Source organism: Hippoglossus hippoglossus, chromosome 21 (genome assembly GCF_009819705.1).
Source record: "Hippoglossus hippoglossus isolate fHipHip1 chromosome 21, fHipHip1.pri, whole genome shotgun sequence".
In the NCBI taxonomy this organism is placed as follows: Eukaryota; Metazoa; Chordata; class Actinopteri; order Pleuronectiformes; family Pleuronectidae; genus Hippoglossus; species Hippoglossus hippoglossus.
This window is the reverse complement of record NC_047171.1, coordinates 14,006,891-14,020,688: the sequence shown is the minus strand read 5'-3', so window position 1 is coordinate 14,020,688 and position 13,798 is coordinate 14,006,891. Positions and strand designations below refer to the sequence as shown.

General features: G+C 43.8%; 1 protein-coding gene across 1 annotated transcript; it reads left to right on the top strand.

The window, feature by feature from the left end:
- Positions 1-605: 605 nt before the first annotated feature.
- LOC117755258 (ras-related protein Rap-2a) lies at positions 606-11,840 on the top strand. Its single transcript, XM_034574908.1, has 2 exons — positions 606-1,640; positions 10,253-11,840. The coding sequence occupies exons 1-2, from the start codon at positions 1,327-1,329 to the stop codon at positions 10,488-10,490; spliced, it is 552 nt and encodes a 183-aa protein (XP_034430799.1). The 5' UTR covers positions 606-1,326; the 3' UTR covers positions 10,491-11,840.
- Positions 11,841-13,798: the final 1,958 nt, after the last annotated feature.

The window sequence follows — 13,798 nt, the reverse complement described above, 5'->3', positions numbered from 1 at the left end:
TGGAAAAAAAACAAAAAAAGGGGCAAAATTCAATCTGAGTCAATCCTTGTACAAATAAACTCTATTTAGCTGGTTATAACCTTAGTACTTATTTGTAGAGACAAATATAACCCATAAAAGTCATAAGAAATGCTCTTTTGATCTTGGCTATTGTAAACTTTTGGAAATAATAAAAGGAGAAGAAAACAAAGAAAAATGCTGGCAGATCATATTTATCTTTTATAAATTGCTTCATAAATTTAGATAAGTGATCACATTCAGGTCCTGTGTGACTCTAATTATAAGTGAAAGTATTTTTAAACATTATCCAGACGACAAACACACGTACTGTCTGTGTCATCAATAAATAATAAACCCCAGACAGATCTTTTGGACTCATTCGAACAGCAGCAGCAGCAACACACACAGAAAATGCTGCGTTACCATGGCAACATCATCCGGCGCATTATCCTCTTCTTGGATGTGCATCCTGGAGGCGCCGCTGCGATTGGACGAGCTCTCTTTGGATGTCACTGGGGCAACCGAATGATGGGAATTTTAACACATGAACGGAAACGCAGCCGCTGAACGTCAGCGTCTCTGCTCCCATTCAAGGCAGCGGGGAGCGGGGGGGCTGCCATTGGACAGCTCGCACATCCGTCCGCCCGAGGAGGGAGGGTGGTGGTGTTTTCTTTTTTTTTTTCTTCTTTCAGCCTCAGTACGGGAGCCGAGTGGGGACCGGCTGGTTACGCAGCGGCCGTGGGTCTCCACCCGAGAGTATGGCGGCTGGGATCGCGCAGGAGAGCGGGGGAGAGACGGAGACATGCCCGCGATGGTGAAAGGAGAAACAAAGAGAAACGCAAGTTGTTCCGAGCAGGTGTCCAGAGACTTTGACTTGTTGTTCCCGCGGAGGCCTCACCGGCTGCGGTTCATTGTCGGGTCGAAGCCCAGCGTCCTTTCTCCCCCTCGATGGAGCAAGTTTGTGACATTTTTCTCTCCTGATGCCCAGAGAGGAGTGAGGCTAAGCAGATGAGAACCGGTCCGGTCCACATCCTCGGCCGATATTCTCCTCCGCCTCCCCCGGTGCACGTTTGGGACGATCGCGGCGCTCGGATGCTCGTACAGCGGTCAGTGTCTGGCCTGCGTGGGGTAATTTCTACAATGAGATCCGTGTTGGGGGCACCGAGTCTTTGTGCTCTGCCGTAGCCGAGCAGCAAGGCGAGCGGGACCGTAGCGCGCGTTTCTTGACAGCCCGTCCGACATGGCACACGGGCGGTGATTGTTTTGGGTTCATTTCAATGACGCGCGGACTCTTGGCACCTTAACGACTCGAATTCAAAATCCACGATGCGCGAGTACAAAGTGGTGGTCCTGGGCAGCGGCGGGGTCGGGAAGTCCGCCCTCACCGTGCAGTTCGTCACCGGGACGTTCATCGAGAAGTACGACCCGACCATCGAGGATTTCTACCGCAAGGAGATCGAGGTGGACTCCTCGCCGTCGGTGCTGGAGATCCTGGACACCGCCGGCACCGAGCAGTTCGCCTCCATGCGGGACCTCTACATCAAAAACGGCCAGGGGTTCATACTGGTCTACAGCCTTGTCAACCAGCAGAGCTTCCAGGACATAAAGCCGATGAGGGATCAGATCATAAGAGTGAAAAGGTTGGTTTAAAAAATCAGCAGGAAAACCTATTGTGGCCAAGTAGTGGAGTGTATTGGATGCTGGGGCTTGTTCTCCGGGGCCCTGTAGTTGAGAGATGGGCCTCGGCCCTGCTGTGAGGACTGTGCTTGGATGGAGATGCTGTGTGTCTTCAGGGCAACACCGCACGCCTGTTCTATTTTGGTGTGCCAGGTCTCAGCCTCAGTGGTTGTTGGTAGGCAAATCTGCAGCCCCAGCATCTTTAGAAGTCATGTGTGGTCTCCAGAGCGTCCTCAAGTCTCCTGTAAGACTTTCTAATGTCCCAGTCTAGACGGCTACATCTTAGGGAGGACAGACACCAGCAGTGCTGACCCGCCGGCACCAGTGTGTCCTCCAGCCACAACGTGCTAGACGCCGCCTGTGATCTGTCAGTGTCTTCCTAGAGCCAGATGCCCGACCGGGGGGGATACCCGGGATTCACTGCAGCGAGAGCTTCAAGGAGGCACAGCTCCAAAAACCCTGTAGGGGCTGAGAGAGGCAGGGAGAGAGGCAGCTCACTGGCTTGAGCCCGGCTTCTGCTGAACGGGAGGCCATGTTTTTTAATTAACAAGCTGCCCAAGCTCTTTAGGAAGAGCAGCACAACTGAAAGTGTGAGCTCGTCTGATGTCTGCTACACGGACGATCCCGATGTGAGGTCACCGGAGCGAGCGGCTGATTGATACAGGAGGTTAGCCGAGGCGGCTGCGGGGCTTCTGCCGTCATGATATTGGTGTTCCTGTAGCTCGGGGCCAATGTACTGCGCGGATACACTGTATTGTATTTTCACCTGATGACCCGGCACGATTGTATAAAACCCTAAATACACAGTGTCATGGTGGTTGGATAATCATCGGCGATCGGTTGGTTCCTGTTATATTGTGCGGGCAGCGTGCACTGAGCTGTGACTGTGTGGGTTCATCAGTCATGGTAGGTGTCAGTCGATGTGTTGCAGTCAATTCAGGGAGTCCAGTGGGCTCCGGGGACACAAAGCAGTGTGATGATGAAGCATATTAAAGTCAGTTTACACACACACACACTGTTTACAGGCGCAGGTAACGACTTCAGGTGAAGCCCAGCATACGGAGTGTGATCAAGGTGTAGCACGTTTTGCTGTTTTCGCAAGTTTCTGTCGTCTAAAAATACAATTTCAGTTTTTCCCTTTTCCACATGCACCTTACAAACAATCCTATAAATCTGTGGATGAAAGAATGAGGTCAACATGTTTCCCCCGTATGGGTTGGGAATGTGGAGAGGTACTTCCAGTCTACAGTGTGTGTCTGTGTGTGTGTGTGTGTGTGTGTGTGTGTGTGTTTGTGTGTGTGTGTTGAAGTCCCAATGGGGCCTTCATCCTGAAAACACACAAACCCGTAGGGATGAAAATTGAGGCCCCAACGGGTACAAACAGTTTTTTGACGATAAAGATTCAGTTTTCGTACGGGGTAGGGTTGAATTGAGTTCGGATGTGATGGTTAGGGTTAGGGGACAAGGGACTGCCTCATATAGAGCGCCCCCCTGGGGATAGTGTGTGTCGAAGTAGACATGTTTTTACATGTACATGTTTACATGTGTGCTCACACAGCAGATGCAGCCAGGCTGTTATGTAATTTCACACCGAACACTGTGTCTCCTGCTGCTGTATTACATTTTCAAAGAGGCGACAAATCAAAGTATTTCTAAGAGCTGATGTGTAAAATACCCCAGCATCCTCCATCTAACATCAGTTGACCGACCAGCCTGGCATCAAAAACATTTCATTGATCCTTTTTGTTCCAAGATAGGAAAAACTTAGCTTTATTCTGTTGTTTGTTTTAGCCTTTTCATACATACATGTAAGTTTTCAGTCACTAAAAGCTTCTGTTGACTGCAGGGGAAGTCCTGAGAGGCTGTACATAGTAAACTCAACTCACACAGCAACAACAATAGAGACAAGGATTGACTAGAAATAGAAAAAATTCCCTCACGCCGACAAAGAAGTGGGAGGCTGAAAATGGGACAACAAATCTGACACAGAGCGAAAGATTTTAGGTCAAAAGACAATTTACAGACCACGTATTGTAAGTCTATTCTCTACTTTCTATAACCATCAAAGATCAACACAGGAGACAATACATTTGACAGCTCTTTGCCGTGACAAGCCATAATTTAATTTATTGCTAAAGGTAAGAATAGCCACAAAATCACACAAACGATCACTTGTAACAGAGTGGACTTTTCCTTTAATATGTTTGAACTGCAGCTCTAGCAGTTACAAATGGCTGAGTTCAGTCACTTTATTTTTAAAATGGGATTTTTCCATGTGAACCCTCAGCAGTCAGACTGTTCGTTTACCTTAATCCCCTGTTATTGCTTGTCTTGCCTGTTCGTCCGTCCTCGCGGCAAAAACACTGGTGACCCATCATGTCCGTATCGGCATGCGCCCCGGTCAAAGGCACTGCGGTGCGTCACTCTCACTCTGACTCCTGTCAGCATCTATCAGTGCCTGCTGTGAGTGGCAGAGACGGGCTTCGGCACAGAGGCCGTGGGTGCACACGGTTACACCCTGGCCTGCCTGTTGTCTGCCGGCGACCTCGTCACTCCCCAGTTCAGCTGCCGGTAACTGTACGCCAGGGATACGTTGTGATTGGTGAATTCAGAAGCCTTTTCGATACAAGCACCATGGTGGGAGGTTAAGAGACGAAGAAGGAGGGGAAATAATACCAAGATTTTACAATTGATGTGGTGCTGATGTTGTCAGCATCTCTTATGTACTAATGTCAATGTTGTGCCAAACTGTGGAGATTTCATTCAGGGCTTTTTCATGTGCCAAATGGCTGAAGAGATTAAGATCACTAACTGGAGGAGCAGCAATTCACCCAAACAGATCCTCTTTCATCTGTTTCTTTGCCTGTTGTGAAAACTGGACAGAAGAACTGAGCTGAAGTTCAGCTACTCAAATCAGAAACCTCAGTTACTACACGTATTTGTCTTATAGCATGTACACAGTGTTCCCACTGATGTAGTGTGTGGATTTCGACCGTGTACTCATGTACTCCGTCAAACCAGGTTATGTTCAGAATGTCCATGAGAAGAGTCCACGGTGGGTCTGCTTGATTTGTTTCGTTATATTTAGCTAAACTGCTAAATAAAGGCGGTGAACAAGTGAAGCATCACCTTTGATGTATTATGATTGTCACAGTGAACAAGTTGCCATGGAAGCGTTAGCGTTTAGCACTCTGCGTCTCTAGCTTCATACTTTTTAAGAACTTGTTGATGTTTCTAACGGCCCCATTCTATTTGAAGGAAGCAAAAATGATGATGGCAACTGATGACGATTGTTGTCTGCTAAAATATCTATTGCCTATATTTTTGCTCACTTGTTTGAACAATGACAGTTTTACTTTCGGGTTTGTGTCCTTCCTTGACAAGTTTGAAAATACCAATTTGTTGAACTATTCCTTTCGTGCAAAGTGGCTACTTTCAGCTTGTTAAAAAGTCCAATAAAAAAACAAAGTGATGTGGTAGAATGGGAGATTCCCAGTATGAATGTCAAGCTGACAAATCCGAAGAAAATCGCAATCGAGTCAACATGAAGCAAAATCTCAAAGGAATGACTCAAACATCTTGTGAAATCCATGACAGGAAGAACTGAGGCTGTTTAGACAGGGGGGGGGACTACCCAGTAGAACCGTGGTGTTCCTAATAAAGTGCTCAGTGAGTGTAAATGCTGAAGACAACAAACTGAAACATTGCACTGTATGGTGGTCTAATTTAAATTGAAATCCTAGTCTCCCTGATATTAGGCTGGTGGTCAGACTAGTGTCAATACTGGAATAAGATCCTCAGTGTAAAGTTTTATTTTCAGTGGAGGATGTGGAACGAGTCACTCGGGCCACATTTCTCTATTGAACTTGTGAATGAGTCTGTGAACTGTTAAAAGCTTATTCCGCTCCTTTCTCACTACCGTCTTATGGAAAGTGAGTCTGAACTCATTTTTGATGCAGTGTGCACTTTGAATTTCAGATTTTCAGCCTTGGACTTTGTTCAGTAACGGGAGGAATTTGTTTCAGACAGCATAATTACCCCCAGGGAGATGGTAGCCAGCTGTATTGTTGCTGTAATACATTTGATCCAAGGATGACTGTACAGTGTGTCGGGTTCAGTTCTCATCTATCTTGTCCATTTTGACATTTCATGGCCGGTGAATAGCATCACGGTTTGAGGGTAACGTGAAGTAGGGAATTAGTTCTTATAACCTTCAGAGAATCTAAAAGAGACTTGAAGTTTAATTTTAAATCGCAGAAATCTTTATGTGGTTGTCGTAGCCTGTTTCTAAAAGACTACCCAGAAGTCCCTTTCTGATCTTTCCGAGTTTTTCTTTCTGCTCTCTGACTCAGCTGAATTCTTTCCTCTGGCTGAACTGAAGACCTCCCTCAAAAGGGCCGTTGGGAAAAGGCCCATTCGCTCCCTCCCTCGTCCTGACGACGTTGGCTGGAGTCAAATTCAGAGACTTGTGGGCCGCCGGGCTCGGCCGTCCGTCAGCAGGGCCTCAGTGAGTTGATGCATCATGCATTATAGATAAGGTGTATCTGGGTGAGCTCAGATGGGTGTTTGCACTCAGAGTGCTCCAGCGCCGTCTCCGTCAGGCTCACGAGCCGAGGGCTAAAGCGTGACACGTTGCTTGAGCTGTTTGTGTCACGGCACTAACACGACCCGACTCGGTTATTCATTTTGTCGTTTTGCGGCTGGTGTCTACGACCACATAACCTGCTCTGTGTGTGTTCTGTGTTACGGACGAGCCCGGCCCGCTTGCATCAGCCACCGTTGGGTCCAGACACAGTGTGGCCGACACCCTCTATCACCGAGGCCAGGGGAGCCTCGGTATCTGTGGCAGCCACCATCTCACACCTCGTGGGACTGCCGGTTTCCTCCTCTGTTATTATGACTATATATAGAAACTCGCCTTTGCTACCAGATGTCTTTGTGCTTCTGCTCCTGCTATGATGAGGCCTGAATGAGCAGCTTAACTCAACTACAGCCGACCAAACCAAAAGAGTGTCTGGACTGACTTTACTGGAATTCCTCCTGCTGTGAGCAATTAGTCAATTAATTGATTAGTCAGTAGAGAGACAATTAGCATCATCAAGTATTTTGATGATTGGTTAATCACTGGAATGATTATAACAAAAAAAATTAAAATTCACAAGTTCTAGCTTCAAAAATGGAATGTATTTGGCTTTAACATCTATGAATTATTGCCTAGGCAAATTATGTAAATGTTTAAAGTCTCGCAATATTGAAGGAAGTGATTTCTTTGGAACTGCACCACAATTTGACCCATACCACGTCCTCCCACCAAGTTTTGTGAATATCTTTTCTTGCGTAATCTTGCTCACAAACAAAAACCCAACCATCCAAAACACAAATTGACGAGGGTAGGGGGGCATAATCTCCTTAGCGGAAAATGTATTGGTTAGTCAATAGACAGAAAATTATCACCGGGTAGTTTGATGACTAGTTAATCATTAGGAGGATTTTATTTGTTAAAAATGTCAAAAATTCACTGGTTTTATCTTCACAAACTGAATGTATTTGGATTTTTTACTACTTTGTACTAAACTAATTGGTTCTACAAATTCTGCAGACCAAACTAATAATAGAGAAGAAGATGGCAGATTCATTAATGAAGAAACTCATATTTGGTGTCAGCCCCTTGTTAAATTTGTGATAATAATGATGATTCACTTTTTAGCCTTAGCTCCATACACAGAGTTCAGGTACTAACCATCTTGAACTGGGGTTTTTTCCTATAACAAGAGACATTTGGGGCAGGAAAGTGAAAGCTGCTATGAAACAGCATGTGATGGTAGATAATACATGAGGTAGTTAGTTGACCACCGGCTTCCGCAAGAGATTTAAAGTGGGAGATTTGAGTTCCAACCACTTTGTGGGGCAGGAAAGACAGAAACCAAATGGTACCATTACCCCACCTAAACCCAGAGCCCCCTGTGGCGTCTCCTGAATGGGAACAGCTATAAAAGTGAAGGTTCTGGCTTTCAATCTGCTCACCGACATCTATGTTTAAGGTTTTTTTCAGTGACGGTGGAAAGGGAATATAAAGTTCTGGGCGAGAGCTGCCTACCACCAGCTAGAAGTGGTCCGAAAATAGTCGGGAAAATCACGTCCTTACTGTTTTTTATTGACCCCAGGAATGCAGTGAATGAGACTTGGCTGCTGTACTTTCTCATACAAGTTATCTTTGAAGCTCAAGGGCAACACACAGAGGAACCTCTGAGATCATCTCCTAAATCCTGGTTGCTCCTTCTCGGCTGGTGAGCCAATCCTGGGAGCAGGACGGGATTGTGATTAAAGTTCACTCTGTATAATATATTCATGACTAGATCAAAGTTGGCTTCCTATTCTCGGGCAAGTTTAAGCTTATTTAATGCTGAAACCTGCAGCCTCTGGCCTGTAAGCAGGGCTCAAGTATGAAGTATGAAACTTACGTCTTCTCTCCAGTGTTACTCATTCCCCATGTATACCTGTTACCATAGCGATTTAGGATCCCCTTTATAAATAATTAGGAGCATGTATTTTGCATGTAAGGACAGTATTTTAAAACCCCTAATGATGTTGGTGGGTGTTCGGGGGGCCAATAACTGGTTAGATGTGACAACGTGGCTCGGTGTCGTGGTCAGAGACATTTAAACTCAAACGATGGCTCCAACAGATGGAACCCGCTCCCTCGCTCGCCTCATACCGATAAGGATGAAAGAAATAACCTGTTGTTCACCAAAGGATGTGAATACGCACAGTGTGTTATCTCTGTGATGTGTTTGATCTTTGTTTCTCCTCTGATATGTACAAACGGCCTCAGAGGCTAACCATGTTCCCTGATATCAAAACCGATGTCGCGATTATATCAGTGAAACAACATCCCAGTTGTTTGTCTAAATAATTAGAGTGCAGAAGTCTATTTAGTTCAACTGACCGTCTGCTGTGGCTGCAGTTCCTCAGTGATATGTTGTGACCCAGCTCCACAGCACGGAGCTCAAAGCTCAAAAGATTATGGTCACTTCCTGCGCTCTGACCCTCCGGGGGCTCAAGGTTATATTATACTACTCATTTCCTGTTGTCTGCAAGGTCAAGGTTTAGACTTAAGCCATTTTCAGACAGACTCAGGAAAATGTCCAGAGAATTGGGTCTGGGCCTTTGCCTTTCACCGATGAAGAACTCAGCAGGAGATTCTGCACAACAGGAAAATCTTCAGACCACTCAGACCGAGTCTTTTGTCGTCCCTGCAACTTGTTGGTACTTTGTCACCAAAAGCTCTTGAATCTTTTTACAAGTTGACACCTTTGTCTGCGTCTTCTACGTGTATAACTGACATATTTTTCTTCTTCCAGTTTCGCATCCAACATTGTCCCGCTGTATTCTGACTTTTGGCCCACTCAGACGTTTTACTAGGGGGCTGGCAGGAAAGGTTCTGGGAAATGTCCAGAACAAACTGACTTGAACATATACGATCTCACATACTGCCCCACCAGAAGATTTCAGGACTTCAGTGCATATCTAAAAACAGCTCTGGTGTATACACGAGGCAGGGTGGGTGGTTTGAAGGCTCAGCACTAAGTGCCTCGCAGCAAGAAGGTGCCGTCCTGGTTCTTTATGTGGAAAGCTGCCTCCCACAGTCAGAGACCAGTCAAAATAGAAACATTTATTTCCGTTTTGGACATGGATCCACCCACAGGGAGCCCACATTTTGCACCCAGCTGAGCTTTTTGGAAATACTTTACCAAGCGGGTGATTTTTGAAACAGCCGGGGCTGATTTCATGGTGTGAAACAGCAGAGGAAACAACGCTGAGATGTGATTGTCAACCTTTGCTAAGAACAGCAATTTCACTGCCAATTCTCTCTGTGGTTACTTATTTGTCTATTCTCAACACTTTGAGTTTCGCAAATAAGGGGGGGGGGGGCCTTCCTCCTGCAGTCCAAAGACATTTAGATTGAGGTCGGGTTAGTTGGTGATTCTAAACTGACCATAGTCTCTGTGCGTTGGTCCTGTCATACGCTGGCGACCTGTCCAGGGTGCACCCCGCCTCTCACCCAATGTCCGCTGGGATTGGCTCTAGTCCCTCTGCGATCCTCAGAGGATGAGCGGTACACAGTAGATGGATGGTTGCTCAGATTAAGGGGAATTAATGTCTAACCTGTAATGATCGGGACCCGGTCAGGTTGCCTCCCTACCTTCTAGCCCCAAAATGCCCAGCTCACCTAAACAAAGGAAAGCAGGTCAAGAAAATTCTGAAATGAGGTTATGCTGTGTGTTTTAGCAGTGTCGTCCTTTTTCAGTCGGTTTTAATACAAAGTGAAAATTACAGATAATGAAATAATATCATTAACTAAAGGATTTCCTCATGCAAATAGTAAAGGTTCGTTCAGCAGTGCAATTAAAACCTTCTGAAGCATGAAGCGAGTGTCATTGTTGCCAAGTTCTGAAAGAGTAATTGCCTGTTTAACTGTGAAGGCATGAAAAGAAACGCGCTGATTGATTCCATTACTGCTCCTCAGCACCAGCTTTTAATTCTGTCGTATTCACGCTTCTGTTTCTGCCCCCAGGTACGAGAAGGTCCCCGTCATCCTGGTGGGGAACAAGGTGGACCTGGAGAGCGAGAGGGAGGTCTCGTCCAGCGAGGGCCAGGCGCTGGCCGAGGAGTGGGGCTGCCCGTTCATGGAGACGTCGGCCAAGAGCAAAACCATGGTAGACGAACTGTTCGCTGAGATTGTTCGGCAGATGGACTACGCCGCCCAGCCGGACAAGGATGACCCCTGCTGCTCCTCTTGCAATATACAATAGCCCCGGGGGCCTCGAGGAAAAAAGGGCCAGGGAAAAAAAGTCTACTTAGAGGAAGCTGCTACGACAACGCAGCAGAGAGACACACACGCTCAGACATGCACATGCCAATTAAAACGGAAGTTGAATCCATGGTTGAACGCAATGGAGGTTAACTCTACGGAGTGTACAATCTGCAGTGACATGATTAATAATGACGACATGTGAGTAATGAATATGTTTTGAATGAGGAATGCTGCAAGAGAAATTGACAAACAACAAAAAGGAACATGCCCTCGCCTTATTTTACTCTCTTTAGTTGTTTGTTTTTACCCTTTCATCAGCAAAGAATCCCCTGTCAGGGTCTCTGCACTTAAACAATGTGATAAGAATGAGTTTTTTTTTCCCAGGTTTCGTCTGTTTCGCACAAAACACCAAGATGCATTTTCTTTTTGTGACCATGAGTAGCTACTGTAAACTGACCCTATAACAGATTTCTGGGATGTTTTTCAAATACGGAGGAGTGTTTTTAATTTGCAGTATGTAAAATATGAGTTTCTATTCATCATAGGGCTGAACCAAAGAGGTGAAATGAAAGCACCTCCACTGTCTTATATATATATATTTTTTCTTCCTCAGCCGTTAAAAAAAAAAGGAATGGAGAGAAAAAGGTAGATGAGTCAGTGTCTTTCTTGAAACATTAAATTCTTTCCTTTTTTTTTCTCACTTTTGAGATTTAATAGTAGGACTCTAGGACGTCTCTTCCAGCAGATTGCAACAAAGAGTTCATCTTGTCAGTGTTTGATTCTCTCTACGGACGATCTCTCCAAACTCCTTTCACAGCATTTAAAGTGAAGCTGCCAACACTTGCCATACGTAACATATTTCTTTTTGTTTCTCCTCCAGTGTCAGTATGAGCTGAGCTGCTGAAGAGTTTCATTCTTTACGTGCTCAGAGTATTCCAGTCCATAGTAAGAACTAGTGACGACAAAGGCCGTGATCCTGAGAATAATAAATGGTAGTGTAAATATTTTGTATTGAAAGTGCCAGCTCCTGTGAAGACACTGACTCAACACGTGGAATTGTCAACTGTATGCATGGCTAGTAAACAAAACAAAAAAAAAGGACTCTAATCGTTTGAGATTAACATAGGCTGTGGAAACGTGCAAACCAAACACATACACGTCTGGATCTGGACATTGTCTCAACTGTACATCTCCGTTGCCGCGGGAACCTGACTCTCCCCGTGTGGCCATTTTCATTGTTGATTTTATATTTTTTTATGTGACCATTTACTCTTTATTCCCTCTCTGAATGGTGACACTGTTACATTTGACACCTAAACAATAAAAGTGCGTTCAACACTCAACCAAGCCTGCCAGGCTTAAAGTGAAGGATTGGTTCATCTCTATGTTCTGTGACTCAAACTGATTATTTTCCGCTGCTCTTTCTCTACACTACACACTAATTATGTGGACATTTATTTTATATTTCACAGAGGCTTTACCAGATTTGTTTGTAGCTTTTTCAGTGAAAAGAAATTTACATTTGGACAAAAGACGTATCTGCCGAGGGAAAAGGAGAACAGCAACAACAATTACAAAGTCAGAATTAAAAAAAATAAAAAGGAAGTTCCTATGGTTGTCTGTTCTATTAGGTTTTTATTACAGTGAGAATCCAGAGGGGTTTCTATTCTAGCTTTTCAGATTTTGCACCCAGATGTTACAAACGTCTCAGGAAACAATTAATCATCTGTGCTAAAGATAACTCATCTGTTTTCAGCTAATAGACCACAGCTCCTGTGAGACTCTTAAAGTGACTAAAACTCATGGGAGAGGCCATGAAAATCCAGATTTACTGTCCACTAGAATATGAACAAACATCCTGGTTCTTTTCTCCTTTTTTAGAAAATACACTTAAAGACAAAAATCCTCTGAGGAAATAGATTGTGGACGTCACAGGAACAGCTTGGAAAGGGGGGGGATGGGAAAACTGACACAGCAATGCAAATTTTATCTTGACTTTCAATTGATATACTTTCTGTTAACAGTGCACTTCTATCTGAACAATGTTTTCACCCAAAAAATCAGGAACAGCTTCATCAACGGACTTTAAATGAACTGTACTGTGTCCAGTAAGATTGGACAGGATTGTCTGTTGCTTTGTGTATTCACTGTTTTAACCCATGTCCAGATTAATATATTAGAGCAGGGAATATGGTAACACTTGACTTCTGTTTAGAATCTCCAAATAAAGACATAATAATTTTTTATATAATTGCACATAGTTATAAAGAAACACTGTTGTTTCATTATATGTAATATATATAAATTATCAGCAGTTATAATTCCTCCTTTGAATCCATATTTTATATTAATACAACTGTGTTTTATTATTTTATCATTCAATAGCTGTTTATATATATGACTCCAGTTTAGGGTTGTTATTATACTGTGATTATTTACATTCCTGCACACTGTCTCATCTGCTTACAACTACATTCTAGTGTGTTATAAACCATCTATCAAATATATCTATGCTACTTATAAATGTCATAAGACATAATGGCATAAAACAAAATGTCGGCCTTCAGAGTTTGTTAATTTCCGTCCAGTACAGCCTTGTATCTTGTTTCTTAGCACCATGCTTTTAAACTTAAGTTTCAAAGAGCTGAATGTTGTGTAGATAAGTTTTGCCGATGCACCTGAATATACTAATGAATGAAAACTATCAAGACCACAGTTTTATGACCAGGATAAAAACAAATTCAGTATATAGATAGTGGATGTTGTAGATACAGATTGTTTGAGGAGAGACAGAATTCCTCGGTGCTGTTTGCTTGAATTTGGTAAATGGTTTTGAGCTATTTTTAAATGTTATAAACACATAAACAGAATAATTCAATCAAGTGCTGGTAAAGTGCAGGCGATGTCACAAACATTCAAAATAAAGAAGGGGCTTAAACACACATAAAATAACTCTAAATCAACTCAAGCTTATCATTTATTGATGCATTTTTTTAAGTGAAGTGCAAACTGCATTTGCAAAAGTGTATTTTTTATCAACCTCACCCTACGAGCTTTTTTTTTTTAAGACAGAATATTTGTACCAAACTTTTAACTCTCTCAGCCTCTAATTTAAAGTTAGATCACTGAATCTGATGAAACACAGAACACACTAACTCTGTGCTATCCAGAAATGGGAGAACATAAAGCATATTTAGTGAATGTATCATGGATTTGGAGTTAATCCCTCATGTCAGGGAGGGTGAGGAAACCAAAAATTAGATTCAAAGACAAAATAATTTTCGGAGATTATTTTAAAAAAAAGTT